The 23,654-nt window shown below is 41.6% G+C and overlaps 1 protein-coding gene and 2 pseudogenes across 1 annotated transcript; all 3 read left to right on the top strand.

Annotated features, from left to right (window-relative positions):
• Positions 1–10,068: 10,068 nt before the first annotated feature.
• Positions 10,069–10,644, top strand: LOC134462966 (transcription factor HES-5-like). Its single transcript, XM_063216234.1, has 2 exons — positions 10,069–10,110; positions 10,243–10,644. The coding sequence occupies exons 1-2, from the start codon at positions 10,069–10,071 to the stop codon at positions 10,642–10,644; spliced, it is 444 nt and encodes a 147-aa protein (XP_063072304.1).
• A 4,414-nt stretch (positions 10,645–15,058) lies between these two features.
• LOC134462967 (transcription factor HES-1-like) lies at positions 15,059–15,694 on the top strand (annotated as a pseudogene).
• Positions 15,695–21,867: 6,173 nt separating this feature from the next.
• LOC134462968 (enhancer of split mgamma protein-like) lies at positions 21,868–22,503 on the top strand (annotated as a pseudogene).
• The last annotated feature ends 1,151 nt before the right edge of the window (positions 22,504–23,654 follow it).

Here is a 23,654-nt window from a genome sequence, read left to right on the forward strand (position 1 = left end):
CTGCATTTCCATTTTGTACATTGTCGGTGGCGCCGTTCAGATGTTCAGTTCTCCTTCCACTGTCCACATTACCATGATGGATTCATTTAGTGGAAAAGATCATGAGGTCAGTCAAAAAGGAGGAGCTACAAGGGCTTTTGAAATGACAGCAATCTTGTACAACTAAGGCCTGTCTCGTTTAGGTTCAAATTTTAGGAAAATAAAATAGAGAAAAAATAAAATGAAATAAAATAAATAAGAGAAAAAAGCAAAAGTAATGACACTGCGAAAGTCCATTAGTCTGCAATCAACTTGAAATATCATGTTATCTATTGTGTTTTTTATCTTACACTACCATGTTCATTGTCATGTTGTTGTGGCTGTAATGGCTTTGTATTCTACAGCATGAAGGGCAATTATTATGCTGATCAGGTGATGACTATCACATAGGGTTATCCAAAAAAAGACCCAACCAAGTGTTTGAATGGCTGCTGCTGGTTTGGCAGGTCAGGTGCCACCACAAGTTCAGTGGGTGCTGCTACAGGTGCACTAGTGTAAAAAGGGGGGTTCTGTAATGGGGTCAGTGGTGGGCATGGAGCTGCAGTCACTCACCTCAACAGCTGAGAGCAGAACACTGAGCAGACTGGACTCTATTATGGACAATCAGCATCACCCCCTTAACGCCACCTTCACTAACCAACTGAGTCTGTTCAGTCACAGACTCCGTGCTTTCACCTGCAGGACAGACAGGCTAAGGAGGTCCTTTGTCCCTTGGGCCATTCAACTGTTTAACAGTATACAGAAGGACACTAAGAAGGACATCATTATTGGGGATTGGACTGCCTGAGATGCCAGAGCTGGCCCAGATCTGGAACCTCTTGGCATGTGTGCGTGTGTCTGTGTGTCTGTGTGTGTCTGTGTCTGTGTCTGTGTTTGTTTTTATGTAGCTACTTGACACCTGAATTTCCCCCTGGGGATCAATAAAGTTTCTCTACTCTACTCTACTCTACTCTAATCTCTTCTTGGTTGAAGCAGCAATCATTCTTTTTTTCCCCAGTAAACGAGTTAAAAGCAGTCCGGATTCAGCAGTGCTTGTCTGAACAACAAGCAACTATTACTCTAGTTATTCAGTTAGGTCTCTGTTAGGATAAAGCAGAGTGGAGTAGAGTAGAGTAGAGTAGAGTAGAGTAGAGTAGAGTAGAGTATCATTTATTGATCCAAGGGGGAAATTAAGGTCAAGCAGCATACATACAAACATAAAACAGAAGACATTACAAACAGGTATTACACACATCCTTACATATTATATATATACTGTATAGCACACTCTTACATACAAGCAGCCCAAGGCAGGCATCTAACTCTCTCTCTCTCTCACACACACACACACACACACACACACACACACACACACACACACACACACACACACACACACACACACACACACACACACACACACAGTTATAAAGTGTACAAAGAAAAAGTGTCCCAGTGATATAGCTGCGCGGTACAGAGCAGCCCAAGACCAAGTGACCAACAAAGTGTCCAGTATGTCCTGAATGTTCTTTGTGTGCTCTTCTTGACGACACATTGAATAAATAAATAAATAAATAAATAAATAAATAAATAAATAAATACATAAATAAATCAATCAATCAATAAACAAATAAATAAGCATGAATGAGGAAACTAACATTGTGAGTAGAACCCTACTGACTTGCCTGGGGTTTTCCCTAATAAAATATTGCACTATGGAATCGTCTTTTCTTTTTCTTTTTCTTTTTTTTACTTAGGCCTACCCAATATTTTAATAATAATATTGTATGCCTATTACCAGCTCTCAGCAAAACAAAAAACACAGTTATTAGATGTACTGTTCAAATGTAAACCTTTGGGTCGAGTTAGACTGCAGTCCCTATGGTCTAAGCTCAGTAGTGTAGAGCAGAGCCTGGGCTAAATCACGTCTCTATATGTCCCCGCCACATCTCCATACGAATGTGTGTGTCCCGGCTAGGCTGCAGTTTCACACACTTTGTGGCCCAGGGCTGAACCCCAGGGGACGCCAGGGGCAATATGGAGCTGCCACATGCTACACTGCGGGGTCACTGGCCAGCCGCTGGGGGACAAGGGACATGGGCGCTGGGGGACAGGGGACAGGCCACTAAGGCTATGAGGGGTGATAAAGAGAGAGAGACAGAGAGAGAGAGAGAGAGAGAGAGAGAGAGAGAGAGAGAGAGAGAGAGAGAGAGAGACCCACAGCTAGCCACCGGCCCACTGGGAGGATGTGGGAAACACATGACCCTCTTGAGGAGACCCATATCCACCGTCCTGTGCCTATAGGTCAATGGAGGGAGCCATAGCCACCGTCCTGTGCCTATAGGTCAATGTCCAAAGCTGGCCATATTGATTGATGTACAATAAACAATGCATTTGGAGACATGTGTATGTTGGGGGGGGGGGGGGGGGGCATTTTATACAGTTCTATGTTGTTATGATGTAGTATTTTCGGGATGTAATGCTTGAGACACCAGCTCTCATGAAGATGGCTGGGATATACCTTCCGTCTCAGACCATAATTTGTCGTCCTACTCAAATTAGCCGCCCCAGTGAACTACCCCCCCCCCTTGCCCACCTGCCCCCCTGCCCCCTGCCCTGACACCCCTCCCCTTGGGCAACCCTTCCGCCTCTGCTCTCCACTTCAGAGCTGGCTGGGGAACACTGGGGCGCAAGGCTTCCCACACGTCTGCTTCCGACCGTGCGCCCCATTCAGAGGCCCCAGACAAAGGAAGTGTGTCACATCTCTCAGTCCATCTCCGGCGGGCGGCGCAGGCTGACACCAGGGAATCAGAAGGCTCAGGTGTAGTAGCCTTGGCCTGGCGTGAGAACACATCAGTTCTCACAGTATGTCTGGCGTGAAGAAGCAAGCAACACACTGTATCCAAGCATATTGTTTAGGCTATAGATTGTCTTTTTCAGTAGCTTCTAGTTCTTGTTTATTTTGTACTGTTTATTCTGTTGAATTTAGATGACCGTTTTCTAGATTTGTCTTTAAATTTGGTCTGACTGACTGCATTGATTTCACAACATAACGAGCCACATGCTGCTCGAATCTGACAGTGTTGGTTTGGTTAAATCCTAAACCAATCAATGTCCAAGTGGCTCACAAATGCTGTCAATATCAATGTTTGTTAGAAATGCTAATGTTATGGGAGCTGCAAAAAAATCACATCTAGCATGACCTATATCATCACCATTGGTAATTATTTTTAGGTTATATTGTGTATGTTTTTTTATGCCGAACTATGTGAATATTCTTATCAGTGACTTGACAGCAAAATGTTCCGTCAACCAGGTTGTCCTTATTATGTAAATCATTGAAGATTATTTAGCGCTGTACATAATTTATCCAGGGGTCGTGGGTAGCTTGTCTACAGGCTCTTTCCCACAGAAAACCCTGACTGTCCCCTCTCTGACAGATGGCACTGAGGGCACTTCCCTCCCTTCCTCTCCCTCTCTCCCTCCCTCCCTCCCGTCCTCCCTTGCAGCATGGGCCAAACCTTTCATACTCCAACTGACAGGACAGAATCATGGGCTGGCCATTGTCCCGTCATTCGGCAATTCTGATTGGCTGTCAGATGTTCTGAGCATCAAGAGGGAGTATAAATAGAGCCCTATCAGCCCTAGGAAGATCATACTCGCTGGGGATCATCCTTGCAAGACTACTGCTTCTTACCTGCTCAATCGAGACCAAGACAAGACCAACCAGGAAACATGCCGGAATACGTGAACATCATCTTCCAGGACAGCACCAAGGCCCAGACTCCAAGGTAAGCTAGGAGACAATCTAGACATAACAACAATAATGTCATAGAGCGTGTTGAAGGTCGTGATGTAAATATCACAATAACACATCACGCAGCATAATAATATTATGTTTATATAATATTTATATGCAATATACGTAAATCAGCTGGCTGCAGTCTACTGTTTACTCAATGTGAGGAACTAACCAACGTTTCCCACCATTTCTGTCCTCCTCAGGTGTAAGCTGCAGAGGCTGGAGAGCAAGTGTCTGAGGACGGTGGAGAAGCTGAAGGCCGCCCTGGAGGAGCACCTGCATAACGGTACCGTGCCCCTCCCCTCCGCCGAGGTGCTGGAGAAGGCCGTGTCCCTGCTCACCCTCAAGAAGACCGTGCTCTTCCCCAACGGCTACTCCAGGTGTTCCCGAGACATCCTGCGGCTCTTACCCTCCCCAGACGACGACGTCACTCCCCTGCTCTGCCAGAACTGAGTGCCCAACAATCCACTGTCCACCTATCCATCTGTTGACCCGGAGGGAAGAGTTTGGACATGGTCCGTGTATGGCCCGAAGTGATACAAGAACATCCTATGGATTTTTCAGACCCTATTTCAGAGAATTTCTTACTCTGTTGTTGCACTGCTGTGATGTCCAGTTTTGGTGTGGTGGGCAACCCCTCGCCAGCTGTGAACAAATGTTGAATGAAATGTCATGCTGCTTCTTTTAAATGAACTTTTTAAAGTTTTGTTTTAAATGGAAAGTGACTCTGGTATAGTTGCTTTTGATATGTGATAGTAGCATTTTTTCCCCCCTCGCAGTACTACTGCATTATTCTCTCACAGAGAAAATTATTTTTATAGAGATATTCTTTTCTTTTTTATTAAAAAAAACAGTGTTATTTTTGTTTAAAGCCATGGTGTTATGGCTTAATTTTATGCCTTTATTAAAAGGTACTTTTGATTGCTTTCATTTTACTGGGAGATCTTTATCTAATTTTGTATTGAACAAATATGTATGTCTTGTCAAAATGTGATCATTAAACCAAATTCATATAATTGAAAGAAAAAATATGTTGCCATGCTTCTCCTTTCATTGGTATCTTACCTCAGCTTTGACTATACTACATGCATGTATAGTATGATCAAGAAAGAAATGAAATACCACCTCAGAGTCAAACTGTATGAATCAAATGGAAAACATATCCATCTGATGCATGCTAGAGGAATTGCACTGCTAGTGTAAACACTGGTAATCACGTCTTCAGATTCGTAATAATCCGAGTCATCTTAATCAAAAGAGCTATAGACAGCGGAAGACAATTGACCTCATTTTGGAGCTTACACTGAAAAACAACCTGGTTTGGAAATTAAGTGGATGGATTTGACCTTATTTGAAACCAACAACGACAACAGCAACAACAACAGCAGCAGCAACAACAACAACAACAACAACAACAACAACAACAACAACAACAACAACAACAACAACAACAACAACAACAACAACAACAACATTGTCCACATGTGAGACTTTCAGTGATGGGATTTTGTCAACATCTTGTGACACTAGAAAGAGATAGCCGGTTGAGTGAAAAATTGCTGAGTTTTGGGAAGAAAAGGGGGTATATTTTGAAAATCATCCCAGATTTTCAGATGTAGGGTAACTCCTGACTTTTCTACTAATTATTTTTTTTTTTTAATTAATTGCAATTCATGTTTTTGTGACCAAAAGCATGTGCAGCCTAATTTTTCAAAACCATTTTTGAATTGCGTGCTTGTTAAACTTGCTGTAGAGTGCATTAGCAGAAGTTAAGCATTCTAGTCTTTCTCATGGCTGGGTTTGGGAACACACTTGCTTGAGATGAATTAGCATTAACAAGGCACACTTCCATTATTCCCCAGGGGGAAGTGTCATCAATGGGCAGAGTGTGGGAAAGGCCCGGAGAGGAGAGTCCCAGTGCCTTGTCATTAGCATAAGTACACACAGTCACACACGCCCTCAATGCAGCGCCACATGGATGGGCGACTAAGAGATCATACAGATTATAGCTGTTATGTAGACAATGGTTGTTTTTTTTGCTTGTTTGTTTGACATACTGCATGGCACATGGCAGACCACAATGGCACAGAAAGGTATCTTCGTCAGCCTGATGACTCTACTCAACTCCAATTGACTATTTTTGTGATTATATCATGATTATCACATACGTTTACATGATGTTTTTAATTCCGAATTGAGAATTCAGAATTAAATAGTTCCGTCAAGTTTACTTTGATCTTTCTCTCAATTCCAAATTAACAGGTGTTTACATGACGTTTTCAAAGCGGAATTAAGCTTTATTCAGAATTAAAGTCAGCTAATTTCGAATTGAATGTCTCGTGTAAACATAGCGACTGTCTACATTGACATCTCGGCAGGGTAGGCCTAAGTGTCCACGTCATAATACGGCTGCCTGTCAACTGTACCGTTATTCTAGAATGTAAAAGGGTGAACTACAGATAAAGTGCAATGCCTTATTAGTTCACTTCCATTAACATGAAACAGGAGCTGATGAGCAAATGGCGACCCACTAGATTTCTAAATGATATACCAATACCACAATGGCTGTGTTTACATGAGACATTTAATTCAGAATGTACTCCCTGTAATTCTGAATAAAGCTTAATTCCACATTGAAAGCGTCATGAAAACACTTCACAATTCGGAATTAAATGAAATATCAAAGTAAACTCGACGGAACAATTAGTTCTGAATGATTCATTTGGAATTAACAAATCAAAAAACATCATATAATAGCCATTGTGAAAGAGCAGGTGAGAATATTGAATTATTTGTTTGAGATTGCAACAGATTGAGGTTGAGAGTACATTTGCACAGTCAGTACCTGCATGTACTGTAATTCCCGTGCCAGACAGGGACCTTCACTTTTTTTTTAAATCCAGGCCAGGCAGCAATGTCAAACTAGAAATGCATTCTCACAGAAAATGCTGGAAGCGGGCTTGCCTTTTGGGGCAGAGATGAAACAAAGTACTATTGAGAAAACAAAGCTAAAAGAAATCTTGGAAAAACTCCATCCACCCAGTCAGAAGTTATGGGCCAAACAATTCAGCCATCTTGGATTCAGCCATCTTGAAAGTGTTGTAGCTCTGCGTTTTGGGGATATACTAAATGACATAGATGGTATTTTAAGTTGGCTAAGGAACACTGCATATGATATAATTTTGAAAATCAACATGGCTTCGAGCGGGATTAGAACTCACAACCTCCATATCTGTAATCCAACCCCTTTGCCATTGATATTAAATGACATACAATACATGATATTTGAAGTTGGCTAAGGAACACTGCATATGATATCATTTTGAAAATCAACATGGCTTCGACTGGGGTTCGAACCTCCAACCCCCATATCCCTAATTCAGCACATTTGCCATTCATACTAAATGACATACATGGCATTTTAAGTTGGCCAAGGAACACTGCATATGATATACTTTTGAAAATTCAACATGGCTTGGACTGGGATTCGAACCCCCAACCTCCATATCTGTAATCCAGCACATTTGCCATGCATACTAAATGACATACATGGCACTTTAAGTTGGCCAAGGAACACTGCATATGATGTAATTTTGAAAATCAACATGGCTTTGACTGGGTTTCGAACCCCCAACCTCAATATCTGTAATTCAGCACATTTGCCATCCATACTAAATGATATACATGTATGGCATTTTAAGTCGGCCAAGGAACGCTGCATATGATATAATTTAGAAAATCAACATTGCTTCGTGTGGGTTTCGAACCCTCAACCTCCATATCTCTAATGCAGCAGCATGCATTACCACTAAGCCAAGCAGCTAATTGTCATGCATAGTCCAGCAAGACTATATTACATTGCATTGCAGAGCTGAACAATGGACTTCTAGAATGCTTGCTCGCACCTGCTCGTTAAGAATGGAATCTTGAGACAGTGACAGTTGAAATGGAATCCTTCACTGGCTGCACCTGTTGTGATTGACTGAAAGACAGTTAGTATTGAGCCTTTAACAGGGGAGAAAATGAGAATGAGTTTTTTGTCTTTACAACATCGTTGTAAAAAAACTAAAAGGAGTTGGCACGTGTCCTTTTCACAGATCGGAGTCATGCTTGTGATGTCTCTAACAGTCTTTGAATGAAGTTTATAGGTAAAATTTTTCAGGCACAAATGGACCTCCGTGTGGGACATGCGCTGATCTCTTGAAAAATGCACTTTTCCAAAGACTGGGATTCTCCATAGAGCCAGGTCTGTTTTTTTTACAAACCTGCCATTTAAAAAGTATTGGGAGTTGGGAGATGAAACTTTGACAATTTGGAGACATCCCATAGAGCTCGCTAACAACGCGTCAACTAAACTTCTAGGTGAAAGTGTTGATGTTTTATGACCGAAAAAGCCTCCTACACTCTAATCTCTAGAGTGGCGGAATTTTGGTTCATGGAGGTTCCACCACTGTTTCCAATGGGGACCCAGGCTTTCACAAAATCGCCAAAAACGGGAAAACGACAAGAGACACGGAGAAGCCTATAACTGTACGCGATCTCCAAGCCGAGCCGGTCGTTTTAGTGTTTGAACGGTGTCTCTATCTCGAAAGGCCTAGGAGGAGATCCATTTTCTATTTTACTGCTGCCCTGCACAAGACCAATAATAAAAACAGGAAGAAACAGGACTTAGAGATTACTATAAACGGGCCTTGCTCTGCAAGGGCCATGCTCTGCATGGTCCTTGCTCCGCAAGCCCGCTTAATAAACGGGCCTTGCTCTGCAAGGGCCATGCTCTGCATGGTCCTTGCTCCGCAAGCCCGCTTAAAAACGGGCCTTGCTCTGCAAGGGCCATGCTCTGCATGGTCCTTGCTCCGCAAGCCCGCTTAATAAACGGGCCTTGCTCTGCAAGGGCCATGCTCTGCATGGTCCTTGCTCCGCAAGCCCGCTTAATTACATAATATGGGCCACATTGAGAGAAGAGGAGAGGACAGCACAGCACAGCACAGGGCAGTCATGTATGTCCTCTATTTCCAGATGGAGAGTGCCGGAAGGTCTGGGTCGTTAAATAGGCCACAGCCCATTAGTTGCCCCTAGCTCCTAATGCTCCATTCAGTGCCCTTAAAAGCCTTTTGTACATAGACAGTGTGTTCTCTGCAGCCGTGCCGAGGTCTCGGCCTGGGAAAGCGGTGTGGAGGCAATACTCACAGCACGGGCAACATCTGGCCACCCGTATCAGAGCTCCACCACTCCCCATCTCTAGCCAGGCTCCTGAGAAGCCATGGCCACCAGTGGTGTAGTCTACTTTTTTGTGGTGGGTATACTGTATATTTGAGCATTTTTTTGAAGTGGGTATACTGTATATATTTGTGCTATTCAAAACAATGGATCAATCAATTTTAAGTGGGTATACTGAAATCCCGAAATTTAGAAGTGGGTATACTCCGTATACCCACGTTCTACGTAGACTACACCACTGATGGCGACGGAGGGTGGGCTGGTCTGGCAATGGCGAGGACCCCAATGGGATGGCCTACTACTAAGTTAAGTCATTCAATAAATACAACAAGAGAAGCACTAAAGACAGAATGCTGAATTGAATGGGTTTGATGATTTTTATATATATTTAAATTTGAGAGTTGTTTTATTTACTTCATTTACAGATTACTGTATGTATTTACAGCATGGAAGCTGTCAGTACTGTAACCTCATCAACATATAGGCCTATTACATACATACTGTATAATATGCAGGCCTACTGAGGACTTACAAAGTATTTTTCTTGATGAAGATAGATTACATAGGAAAAGACAGAAGTAGATGTAGAGATGGTTTAGAGAGTAAAACTTTGCAGGCTTTGAAATGCATGAGAACACTTAGATTCACACGTGTGTATGTCAGTGAGTAATGTGTGCCATGTCAACAGGATTGACCCCAGCATCATGCAGTAGATTAAGACTCCTGTCAGGGTCAGTCGTTTCCCACATCCACACATTAGCTCTGTGGGTCTCTCTCCATCACCCCAACCCAGCACCTGTTCCCCTGAGGTTTGACCATTGTCCCCCAGCAATGGGAGAATACAGCATGTGGCAGCTCCACACTCCTCATTGTCCTCTGCAGCTCAGCCATTGGCTACTGACTGTGAGAAACTCCAACCAGACCAAGACCCACACATTCACATGGAGATTTGGGAGTATAAATAGGGGACATGAAGCCAGTGCTGATCAGATTCACTCTACAGAGAGATCTACCACTGTACAGTTGCAGCTATGGCAGACAATCCAAAGGATTACATGAGTCTTTCCCACAAGGTAAATTTTAATACTTTGACCTTTCTTAATCTGGACGTCAGTTTGTCACCTTTTGAAGTTTATTAAGACTTGTGTATTTTGCTTATAATTGCCAAACAAAATGTACTCATGAGTCCTTCCTCTTTTTCCTAGATAAGAAAACCAATTGTGGAGAAGTTGCGTAGAGATCGCATCAACAACTGCATTGAGGAACTGAAGGCTCTCCTGGGTCCACAGCTCCTGAACCAGCAGCCCGAGACCAAGCTGGAGAAAGCTGACATCCTGGAGATGACCGTTTGCCTGATCAGACATCACCTCCAGAAAGAACCACTGCCCTCACCTGGCACTGTTGATCTGGGATCCAGAGGTGTCCAGGAAGATGTTCGCTTCGAGTCAAACAGTCATGACGCGGTGACACACCCCTTCTGGACCATGACAGCTTTTTCGAGTGGGAATGCGCAAGAGTCAGCCCTGTCTCAGACGCGTGTGTTGGATCAACACACACTGAGCAAAGAGAACACTTCCTCCAGGAATTCCATGTGGAGACCCTGGTAGAATTCTATACAGTAGTTCAAAGCGAACTGAGACTGCCATACCTATAACCTGCCAATGTGGGTTTACTTTCTCTTTTCTTCTGAAAAGAATACATATATTCCAGTAGGAATAGCAAGCAACAATGTCTTCAATGAAGACCATTTCTACATATTCAGCATGACAAATATTTGCAAACATTATAGTTTGTGACCGTGTCAAACAACGTTGTGTATTATAGCTGAACAAATTCGTCCAATGTAATGACATTGAAATGTATAAACTTCCTTCATTTTAAAAGTAAAACCTGTTTCTTATGAAATGTGAATTACCTCTATGAGGACATTACAATGTGAAAAAATATCTTAAAATTTAAAAAAGTGAATGTATTTTTCATTCTTGGCCTATGAAATGCATATGAATTGAAATAACCACAAATGGCTATGGTTCTTACTTTTATAAAGACCTCAAACACTTGTCTTGGGAAGACAGATTGACAATATTATTGTTGTACCGGTATTGCTAATTTCCTCATTGATTTTAAATGGCTTAATTTTATCGGCCATATTATGCAAATAAATCAATATTTGTCTGAATCTCTGAACCTCTTGTGTCACTGTATATTTCATTCTAGATGTAGCCTATGTCTTATTCATATTCAATTCGTCTTAATAGACATTGTAGGCCTACTATATCTACTGTATTGTATTTTTGAACATTCAGTACTTCATCTACATGCAGTAAATTGGCAGCTATCAGGTTACAGTAATTTATGAACTTAACATGAAAAAAATCCAAGCCTTCACGGGAACATTAGGCCTTTGCTAACTATGCCTGCAATGGCAACTGTGAGACTGCTTTTCAGTAGGTAATAAATTAAGGCGATCCTGACTGTAAAATGAGAGTCCTAAAAAAAGAATACCACAAAATATAGCCAGTAAGAATTTTTTCTTAATTTTTTGTCAAAATTGGATGTTGGGAAATGTAAACATGACTAGATATTTCAGTGAAAGAAGTCTCACATCACCAGACATTTACTAAGATAACTGAGACTTGAGTACATCTTCATAAGACATGCATGCCTTGAGTCAGGTCCATGAGATGATACACCATGAAGTGCTTTATTTCATAACAATGTGATCATGTGTCTTTCAAGGGTATGAATGAGACAGCCGAAATTCAGCACAAGAGGGCATACCTGAGCCAAATACAAACCCACATTGGGGCGTCATGGCCAAAGGTGGCAGATAGATGGGGCGCTGTGTAAGATGTGGCCAGAGTAGGTATTGCAACTATGCTGCTCATTCATGGTGTGCTGCATATTGCCAAATTTGATCTTTTCAAGAATATTGACAAAATAATAAACTATTGTGTATTAGTATGAACTACGTACAGTAAGTAAGTAAGTAAGTAAGTATCTCTGGACATTCAAAATGGCAGACCATGGAGAAGATTCCCCTTTTCATGTATGAAAAGTTACAAAATGTCATATTGAATGATTGGAATTTGAAGGTCATGGTACGTATTCATGAAAAAGGTAACATTTCTTAATGGGCAGCATGACTTCTGGAAAAAAAACATACCAAACATATTACACAGTTCACCTTTAAATGTGCACCGTGTAATATTTTTGTAGTTCATTTCCAGAATTCATGCTGCCCATTCAAATTTTAAGCATTCATTGTGACTGGAAAAATTGCACTTTTTTATACATGGAAAGGGGGATCTTCTCCATGGTCTGCTATTTTGAATTTCCAGAAATAGAAATTTTTAGCTGCAAAACTTACTGTACTTTGGTTATACTAGTAAATATTGGTTTATTATTTAGCATATATTCATGAAAATATCAAATTTGGTAGCACAGTTTAGGCAGCACAGTTTCAATGAGCAGCATAGTTGTAGTACCCATTCAGGCCACATACTACACAGTACACCTTTAATTTCCCCTTGAGAGACAAATAAATGTGGCTTGACTTGCCATGCATTTATCAATTCTGTACAATGGATGCTCTGGTCTGTGCAATGAAAGCAAGCTCTTCTTAGTTATTCACAGAAATAACATTTCAGCACCACGGACAGTTACTAACACAAACATACTGTACTGTACCAGTTGTCATCAGTAACAGTTAGCATTCCAAAAGGACAATCAGTGGTATGGACATCTTGGAGTCTGGAGCCTTTGTTGTACTATGTATTCTTTCAGTCATGTTTATGATGCATTGCTTTTTTAATTCCTACCATGCCCAGAAAGACTCATCTAGAAAGTGAATCCACTAGTTCATTAGTCTTCAAACATCTTCCTGTATCACTTTCATTTGTTGCACTAAAACTTCAGATAAAATCTACAAATGTTCTTATGTGCCTACTGTAGTATGTTGTCCCACATACAATCCCAATTGAGATTTCAAAATGTTGTTTTCGAAATGAAATGGAAAAACTGATTTTGAACTGTTATATTCAACTGTGCAGCAGTTGGACTGAAACGGGACACCTCCCCACTGCACCCCAGGTCAGCTGGGCAGCAGGGGGGTGGGGGGATGACTCCATGACTAATGTGGGGGGTAATGAGACACTCTCCTATTGTTGCTCCATTGAAGACAAGTGAATGGGGAGAGTGTGGGAAAGCGTGCTGGACTCTCTCACAGACCTACTGGCCACGGCGGAGAATGGACATAAAGTTGGAAATGTTAAAGGATATGTATATTGACCCAAGATATGTGGTATAGGCCTACATGTTACATTGATACCCTGATTTGCTTCAGCAACAAAAAAAGGGACCTCAAGTCATGTTTGTAACATTATTGTAATTATCTAAATTTGTGAAGTACTAGTTCGGAGCATAATTACAAGCAAACTGGACTATCGGTATTAGGGTTGAGAATAACATTGTCACATCAGAGGAGGAATGAAAACCTGGAGTATCATAAGCTTTTCACTGATCAGTATAGGGCACACTTCTATCCGTAGAGTGTGGGAAATCCCAGTAGAGTAGAGTCCCAGTTCCTGAGTCATTAGCACCCACAGCACCACTGGGGATTCCACATACACACAGGGGAATAGGCACGCTTGCGTTAAATTAGGACAACAGCGCACATATTCAATCAAATGAGGCAACATATTTTATTTATCTGGTCCTGTGGTACAAGTTAAAAGTTCATAGCTAGATGCTATACAAAATAAAAGAACCAATAGTATATCGACATTATATGTCAGTGATGCATTTAAGTTCAAGATGGGAAATAAATAAGTGAACATGTCTGATAATATAGAAAAACTTTAATTGTGAACAAAAAAAAACAAAAAAACATTTGCACATTTAAAATGTAGGCCCTACAGCTTTAATGTGAGTCCTTGACTTGGCATTTATTCTAATCACAGCTTGTATTAAAAAAGTTTGAGTTTTGCTTAATAATGCTAGTTAACAGTATCTCATCCAATAGGACCATTTCCCTCCAGATGGCTTGTGATGTCGCTCTGTTTACAGCACAACACAAAGCTGTCAGCCGTCATTCCTCCACATGGTGACCAGAGAGGCTTTTGTGATGCGTAGAGGAGTGTGGGAAACTCAAAGGAGCGCTCTGCCTCTAGCAGCAACATCAGCACACTGGATGACATCTGCTGCGTCTGTAGGGGGGAAGGTCTTTCTATGGGTTCCCCTGAGTTAGAAAAGTTTCCCGGAGTTGTAGGAGTTTCCCTCCATTTTTGTCAATGACAGAGAGAGTTCCATAGAATGGCACCAACTACAGCTGGAGGGGGGACTGTCTTAAAGATTTCCCTCCATTTTTCAGTTTTACAATTTCTCCTCCTATTTGACAACATCTGGGGAGCGGGACTGGAGAAATCATTGTAAAGACAAACCTCCCTGCAAGTTTTCATGAAATTAAATTCTTTAGTAAGACCATGTGAAATGTGAAGTGAAGGTGAAATGTTAAAATAGACGTATTGCTCGATGTTTTAATTATAATAAGAAACAAGCAAGTTAATTAATCTTTGCAATTTAATGTGATGTGATATTGTATGTATTTCTAAAGACGCTAAGGACAATATTTTATATGTTATTAATCTGAGCATTTCGAAAGTAGACTATTCTGTGCTGACAAATGTTAGCTGATTCATCCGTATCTGTTTCACACATCCATAAAGTGTGCCATATCAATATTGTTGACCCCAGCATCAGGCATCATAAGTCTTCTCTCAGGGTCAGTCCTTTCCCACATCCACACAGTGGCTCTGTGGGTCTCTCTCCATCACCCCAACCCAGCACCTGTTCCCCTGAGACTTGACCATTGTCCCCCAGCAATGGGAGAATCCAGCATGTGGCAGCTCCACACTCCTCATTGTCCTCTGCAGCTCAGCCATTGGCTACTGACTGTGAGAAACTCCAACCAGCCCAAGACCCACACATTCACATGGAGATTTGGGAGTATAAATAGGGGACATGAAGCCAGTGCTGATCAGATTCAGTCTACAGAGAGATCTACTACAGCTGCAGCTATGGCTCCTACAATCACCTCTACAGCAAACCACCCAAAGGACTACATGAGTCTTTCCCACAAGGTAAATAGCATAATGATTATCTTTCTCCAACTTGATATCATTTTGCTGTCTCTTTTGCTCTGAAGTAGTTGACTGAGCAATTGTATTAATGGTCCCTTCTTTATTTTTGCAGCTAAGAAAACCAATTGTGGAGAAGTTGCGTAGAGATCGCATCAACAACTGCATTGAGGAACTGAAGGCTCTCCTGGGTCCACAGCTCCTGAACCAGCAGCCCGAGACCAAGCTGGAGAAAGCCGACATCCTGGAGATGACCATTTGCCTCCTGAAACAACTGCAGCAAAAGACTGTTCCCTCTTCTGAAGTGGGATTTTCAACCCAAGAGGTTGTCAACTTTCTGTCAAAGGATGGAGCTCAGACACACTCCCATGGAGCTGTGCTGAACCACTTGCAGACCCTGAAGATGTCCTCCAAAGAAGCCATGGAGGAGTCAGTCCTGTCCCAGACCAGAGTGTTTGACCTGCACACGCTGGGCAAAGAGAACATTCCAACCAGGAGCTCCCCCTGGAGGCCTTGGTAGAAATCTACAGTGAAGTTCACACTGAACTCGTCAAGACCTTCCCTCTTCGAAAGATTAACTTTGTTGATTCCTGTGAATGCAGCCATTATTTTGTTATTTTCAATGAAAATAAGTTTAATATGTTTCCAGATGGAAACTTGCAAAGCAGAGCTGATAATAGTCAGCCACATTGTTTACATTCTCCATGTTGCTATGCAATAACAAGATGATTAACATTTTGTTTCTATGAAACCTTGTTGTGGTTGTTGGAAAAATGTTCCTAATTAAGGAATGCTGATTTCATTTTCATGGCTTTACATGTCAATTGTTTTATATTGATTGTACAGTATATGACCAAATGCAATGTCTTGTTCTTTTTTATGCTTCGGTTTTGAAGCAACATTTTGTGTCGAAAGAGGCACCATTTGTACTGATAACATAGCCTATCTGGTATCAAGATATACTACACTTTCTTAATATTTAAGAAGACAAAATGTAAAGTCGTTTTAAAGACTGCTACCTGTCAAACAATGTTTTTATGCTCTATGAAAAGCTTATATATGAAGCTGCCAGTGTCTTTCATAAAGACATGTTTGTTTGTTTCTGTGAACAGACTACTGAACTAATGTCAAGAAAACTGTTCTGCTTTTGAGGAACATGTTCAGTTATTTTACATGCTTGTGTCACATAAGCAAGAAATTATTGTTTGCTTCACTGAAGCCGGAGATCGAATAAAACTCCTTTCTCAACACACTATATTTGACTTTGTTCTTCTTACTGTAATGGCCCAATCAATACACCTTTTTGAGAAATCCTCTGAAATGTGTAAATACCTAATGACTATTCATATGCTACTCTTTCTCACTCGCAAGGATTCTCTACAAAACTGAAATATGACACTGAAAAATGTGACACAGGAATATGCGGAGTAATTAGGTTAGGATTTTGACTGCTCATAATCTGTTGATGGTAGTTAATGACATAAACTTCTTTTCCTCACCTATGTAAGCAAGCTAGGCATGTGACACCTGGTGCCTAAGTTTATTGAAGGAAGGACTGTAAAAAAATATATAAGTCGAAGCATGTGCGCGCACGCACGCACGCACGCACACACACACACACACACACACACACACACACACACACACACACACACACACAAATAAACACAAACAACACACACACACACACACACACACACACACACACACACACACACACACACACACACACACACACACACACACACACACACACACACACACACACACAGTTGTGAAAGAAAGTTGCACTATGATCTTTGTATTCTAGCAATTAACTGAAACTTTTTCATGTTCAAATAGACAGTGAGAATTTCCTAAAATGCTGCAATATCCTTGTAATAATGAATTATTGCGTCCAGCGGTTGGCCTGAAACTGGACCTCTCTCCACTGCACTCCAAGTCATCTGGGCAGCAGGGGGAGATGGGACTCCCTGACTAATGTGGGGGGTAATGAGACACACTCCTATTGTTGCTCCATTGAAGACAAGTGAATGGAGAGAGTGTGGGAAAGCGTGCTGGACTCTCTCACAGACCTCTGGGGGTCAATGGATACAGACACACAAGCCTTAGGGCAAGAGAGAAAAACATGCACAGACCTGTTGCACATAGTTATTTTTACTAATGAAAGCTATGCAAGCCATAACATTTTAGTATGCATAGACCTTTGCATAGAATTTAAAAAATATATATAAGGTTACTATATGCTTGGATGTCTTGTGCTCTGAAAGTCATATGAAAACATCCATTCAAACGGTTTAAATATGCGTTTAAATACGCCAGACTACAGTATGCTCGTAATACATGTAATTGTCATGGACTGTTAAATTTGCTTGCAAACACATAGTTTATCTGTAAACAGGCACATTTCCCTAGTCCACAGAGATATCTATCAATGGGCAGAATGTGGGAAAGCCCTCTAGAGGAGAGTCCCAGTTCCTGGGCCGTTCTCATCCACAGCACCACTGGGGATTTCACAGGTATAAACAATTGGGAATAGACACATGCCTGTTCAAAGCTGTTTCCACGACAGGTGCAGGAATTGGTCATAAAGGGTCTACATTGAGGCAGAGGTATACAGTACACTTGCCATTCAACCTGTGTCGGTTTAAACTCAAAACTAGAATAAAAAACCAATACATTCAAACGTTTTTGTTTTGAATATTGCATGCCACCAGTATCGGCCTACCACACCTATCACAACAGTACTGCCCTATAAAGGCAAAGTAACTAGCCTACTACATATTTTGACAGAATGGGGCACCTAAGTCACGCCCTTCTACTTCCGATCCATGGGGCTGGAGCTCTCAAAATTTTGAATGAGAGTTAATGGAGCGAGTCAAGCTAAATCCTCATCCCGTTTGGCATGTGCTCCGGATTTCACATATGGTGACAGTGAATTTGAAAGGTTTGGATTTGCGTCGTAAGACCGCTCATTTTCGACACGCAAGAAACGTTATTTTAGCTTTTGTGCAAAACTGTGTTAGAGACTACACGTGCGCCTCGCATATCTGACGTGAACCGAGGCACAGCCAACCCTACCGCTGCACTGCGGCTTAAGTGGCTGCACGTCGGACATGCGACGTCTGTTGTGTAGTCCAAATAATAGTAGCCTATATTTTTTGCACACACACAGCTCAAAAATCGCTTGCCAAGTGAAGTCAACAAGCACACCATTGGTTGTTATTAATTCTGAGGCACAGCATATGTGTGATCGACGGGGAAATGAGAGGTGGATCGGAAAATAGCTTTGATCAGTCCATTACAGCCCAGTCAAAAGTTTTTGCGTTGCCAGCCCCATAAGCCGCCCGGAAGGGGTGGAGACTTAGGTGCCCCATTGAGTTTAGACTAAAGTTGCTCTTCATTGCACCTCCTCTATCTTCTGACAAAGCCTTATGGTCCAAGTGTGTCCCATTTTAAAGATCTTGCTATGTCAAATTTGCAGTGATAGCAATCTCCAACCTACAGTAATGCCAAGGTTTTCAAGGCATTTTTCTCAGTTTCTGTGCTGGCATGTTACTGCACTTTGCCTGTACCGTATGGGCTACCTTTTAAGGGGAACTATAACTTGTTTTCCTTGAAGGACCTATTGGCCAATGAGAATTTTTCCCTCCAAATGTTGCTGTGTCGTTCTGTGTTTCACAACAAAGACAAAGCTTAAAGCTGTCACTTTGCTGTTGAGGTTTAAATGACCTTTTGAAATGCAGACAAAAGGACCCAGTGTGGGAATCTCGACTAAGCAGTCTACAAGACAGAGTAACATCTGCCACATGTGAACATCGTCCCTGCTGTGTTGAATACCTGGCCAGAGTTGTTTCCCTCCATTTTTGATCGTCATCATCATCCCAGAAATGTGGAATTAGCATTAGCAAGCCAGTGTAATCTAAGGATTTTAAAAAGCTCCTCATAGGTATGGCTCCCCGAATATTCTATGTATAGAGCAATTTATAGTTATGCAAACTACATGATAGACAAGTGTAATCCACAGGTTAGGATTTTGACTGCTTGAAAGAAAAATATTCAGCATCCTCTGTTGGTATAATGGTAGTGAATGACAAAAACCTCTTTTCCTCATCTACGGGGATGCAAAGCTCTACACACACACACACACACACACACACACACACACACACACACACACACACACACACATAAACACACACACACACACACACACACACACACACACACACACACACACACACACACACACACACACACACACACACACACACACACACACACACACACACACACACACACACACACACACACACACACACAGGCGATTCTAAGGTCAGATGGGCCCCAAGCAAAAATGCAAAATAATTCATTTGAACCAAAATCGGCACTGCTGTGGTAAAGTGTGGGCTGTTATTCACTATCTAGAGCAGGGGTCAGGAACCTTTTTGGTGGAGAGAGCCATAAACGCCAATTTTTTTTAAAGAATTTTTCACGAGAGCCATACCATTTAAAAAACACTGAATACAATGAAAAGCATGTATTTCAATTAAGCCCAACAATTTTAGAGTGTATTGTCAAGTTATTACTTTTATTGATAACAGGTAAGTATAGGGTTGTCAACTGTCAACTTCACCATGGCGAGGGTCTGGGAGTCCTCTCCCCGAAAATGTTGTATTTCTTAGATGTAATTTCCTGGCATTTTAACACATTTTAACCTCCCGTGTCCGGTTTCAACTCAATATGGAACCCGTACTTTTATTTATAAAGAAAGGACTATTCCGTATTTCAAGGGACGGTTGGAAACCCTAGGTGAGTAAGAGCCATATACTGTTCCCAAGAGAGCCACATGTGGCTCTAGAGCCATAGGTTCCTGACCCCTGATCTAGGGGCTTGGGGGCCCCAAGCGGCTGCCTGCCTTGCCTGGTGGCAAGATGCGCTTCTGCACACACACACACACACACACACACACACACACACACACACACACACACACACACACACACACACACACACACACACACACACACACACACACACACACACACACACACACACACACACACACACTTGTTAAAGAAAGTCGCATGATCTGCAACTTGCTGTGTTTCTTGAAGGACCCTTCCTGTTCCTTGGCCAATAAGACTTTTTCCCTCCAGATTTTGCTGTGTCACAAAGATAAAGCTGAAAACTCTGACTGTGTTGTTGACGTTTGAATGACCTTTTGAAATGCTGACAATGTGGAAATCTCTACTAAGCAGTCTAAAAACAAGACATAGCAACATCTGCCACATGTGAACATCATCACTGCTGTTTCCAAGATCTGGCCGGAGTTGTTTCCCTCCATTTTTGATAGTCATCATGAAAGGAAATGTGGAAATAAACACATATGCAAGTTCTTTTCAGTCCTGAGGAATATGCTTTCGCTGTAGGTATATCTAATAGTAATTTATTGGAAAGCTATAAAGTTTTACATGTTGGATTTTCATACACATTTTCATATTTCAAAACGTTTACATTTCTACTTCCTGTGACTTGCCAAATAGATGCTTCTTCTCTCCTATTTCTCATCTGTCTAAAAACATAATTTGTTATACATTATGAAGGAAGGACTTAATCAAGCCAGTGTGATAAGGGTTTGGAACAATCTCAAAATTTTGCAAGGTTAAAAGTATGTCACCAGTGACGTATTTGCCTGAGGCCCTCATTAAGCATGGCTCCTCTACAACCCCCCAACAGATGGCCTGCCATGATCAAGGCACACGTCTATTGTTCACTGGAGGCTCTTGTCAATGGGCAGAGTGTGGGAAAGCTCAGAGAGGAGACTCTCAGTAGTTTGAGCACAAGTATCAATAGTCCCATCACAGAATGTGACCCATACCCAGGGGAAAAGGCACGCGTTGCTATAATGACAATGACTTTGTGTGACGTAACATATTTTCACATTTTGCACTCTGATTTAGGCCTTACAATGTGAACAGAGAGAGGGCCTTATCAGCTATGCAATGGCTACTGTGCAATCGAAAATGGGTCTCATGACATTATGGAAATCGCTTCCATGTTCAAAATAAAATATTTACATGTATAGAACATCCATTTATTATGCTTGCTGCATGAGTGGACCGCTGAGTGATTGTTGTTACATCTGAAGATCCCCACTTACGGAGACAGATTTCCCTCCATTTCTGTATACTCCACATAGTCTTGCAAAGGCGTTACAAGTTACATACTGTATGGTGGAATGGTATGTATCAGTTTTACAGATGTGATACCATCTGTTTTTTATCAAGACTGTCATGCAAATTAATTTAAATTAACCTTACTTACCAATTGTATTTATATATCAGGGTATAATTTTCAGAAGTGTGTGTGCAGTAGTGAGTATGGCATGTGCCATAACTTGTGTGGGTATGCCTGACCCCAGCATCAGGCAGAACAAGTCTTCCGTCAGGGTCAGCCGTTTCCCACATTTACACAGTAGCTCTGTGGGTCTCTTTCTCCATCACCCCAACCCAGCACCTGTTCCCCTGAGGTTTGACCATTGTCCCCCAGCAATGGGAGGATCCAGCATGTGGCAGCTCCACACTCCTCCTTGTCCTCTGCAGCTCAGCCATTGGATACTGACTGTGAGAAACTCCAACCAGACCAATACCCACACATTCACATGCAGATTTGGGAGTATAAATAGGGGACATGAAGCCAGTGCTGATCAGATTCACTCTACAGAGAGATCTACTACAGTTGCAGCGATGGCTCCTACAATCACCTCTACAGCAGACCACCCAAAGGACTACATGAGTCTTTCCCACAAGGTAAATAGTAGAACTTTGACCTTTCTTAAACTTGATATCATTTTGTTGTATATTTTACCCTGAAATAGTTGACTGAACATATGTATTAATGGTGCCTTTTTCATCTTTGCAGCTGAGAAAACCAATTGTGGAGAAGTTGCGCAGAGATCGCATCAACAACTGCATTGAGGAACTGAAGGCTCTCCTGGGTCCACAGCTCCTGAACCAGTAGCCCGAGACCAAGCTGGAGAAAGCCGACATCCTGGAGATGACCGTTTGCCTGCTGAAACAATTGCAGCAAAACACTCTGACCTCCTCTGATATGGGATTTCCCACCCAAGAGGTTGCCAATTCCCTGTCAAAGAATGGAGCTCAGACACACTCACATGGAGCTGTGCTGAACCACTTGCAGACCCTGAAGATGTCCTCCAAAGAAGCCATGGAGGAGTCAGTCCTGTCCCAGACCAGAGTGTTTGACCTGCACACGCTGGGCAAAGAGAACATTCCAACCAGGAGCTCCCCCTGGAGGCCTTGGTAGAAATCTACAGTGAAGTTCACACTGAACTCGTCAAGACCTTCCCTCTTCGAAAGATTAACTTTGTTGATTCCTGTGAATGCAGCCATTATTTTGTTATTTTCAATGAAAATAAGTTTAATATGTTTCCAGATGGAAACTTGCAAAGCAGAGCTGATAATAGTCAGCCACATTGTTTACATTCTCCATGTTGCTATGCAATAACAAGATGATTAACATTTTGTTTCTATGAAACCTTGTTGTGGTTGTTGGAAAAATGTTCCTAATTAAGGAATGCTGATTTCATTTTCATGGCTTTACATGTCAATTGTTTTATATTGATTGTACAGTATATGACCAAATGCAATGTCTTGTTCTTTTTTATGCTTCGGTTTTGAAGCAACATTTTGTGTCGAAAGAGGCACCATTTGTACTGATAACATATCTGGTATCAAGATATACTACACTTTCTTAATATTTAAGAAGACAAAATGTAAAGTCGTTTTAAAGACTGCTACCTGTCAAACAATGTTTTTATGCTCTATGAAAAGCTTATATATGAAGCTGCCAGTGTCTTTCATAAAGACATGTTTGTTTGTTTCTGTGAACAGACTACTGAACTAATGTCAAGAAAACTGTTCTGCTTTTGAGGAACATGTTCAGTTATTTTACATGCTTGTGTCACATAAGCAAGAAATTATTGTTTGCTTCACTGAAGCCGGAGATCGAATAAAACTCCTTTCTCAACACACTATATTTGACTTTGTTCTTCTTACTGTAATGGCCCAATCAATACACCTTTTTGAGAAATCCTCTGAAATGTGTAAATACCTAATGACTATTCATATGCTACTCTTTCTCACTCGCAAGGATTCTCTACAAAACTGAAATATGACACTGAAAAATGTGACACAGGAATATGCGGAGTAATTAGGTTAGGATTTTGACTGCTCATAATCTGTTGATGGTAGTTAATGACATAAACTTCTTTTCCTCACCTATGTAAGCAAGCTAGGCATGTGACACCTGGTGCCTAAGTTTATTGAAGGAAGGACTGTAAAAAAATATATAAGTCGAAGCATGCGCGCGCACACACACACACACACACACACACACACACACACACACACACACACACACACACACACACACACACACACACACACACACACACA

This window comes from Engraulis encrasicolus, chromosome 14 (genome assembly GCF_034702125.1).
Source record: "Engraulis encrasicolus isolate BLACKSEA-1 chromosome 14, IST_EnEncr_1.0, whole genome shotgun sequence".
NCBI classification, from domain to species: Eukaryota; Metazoa; Chordata; class Actinopteri; order Clupeiformes; family Engraulidae; genus Engraulis; species Engraulis encrasicolus.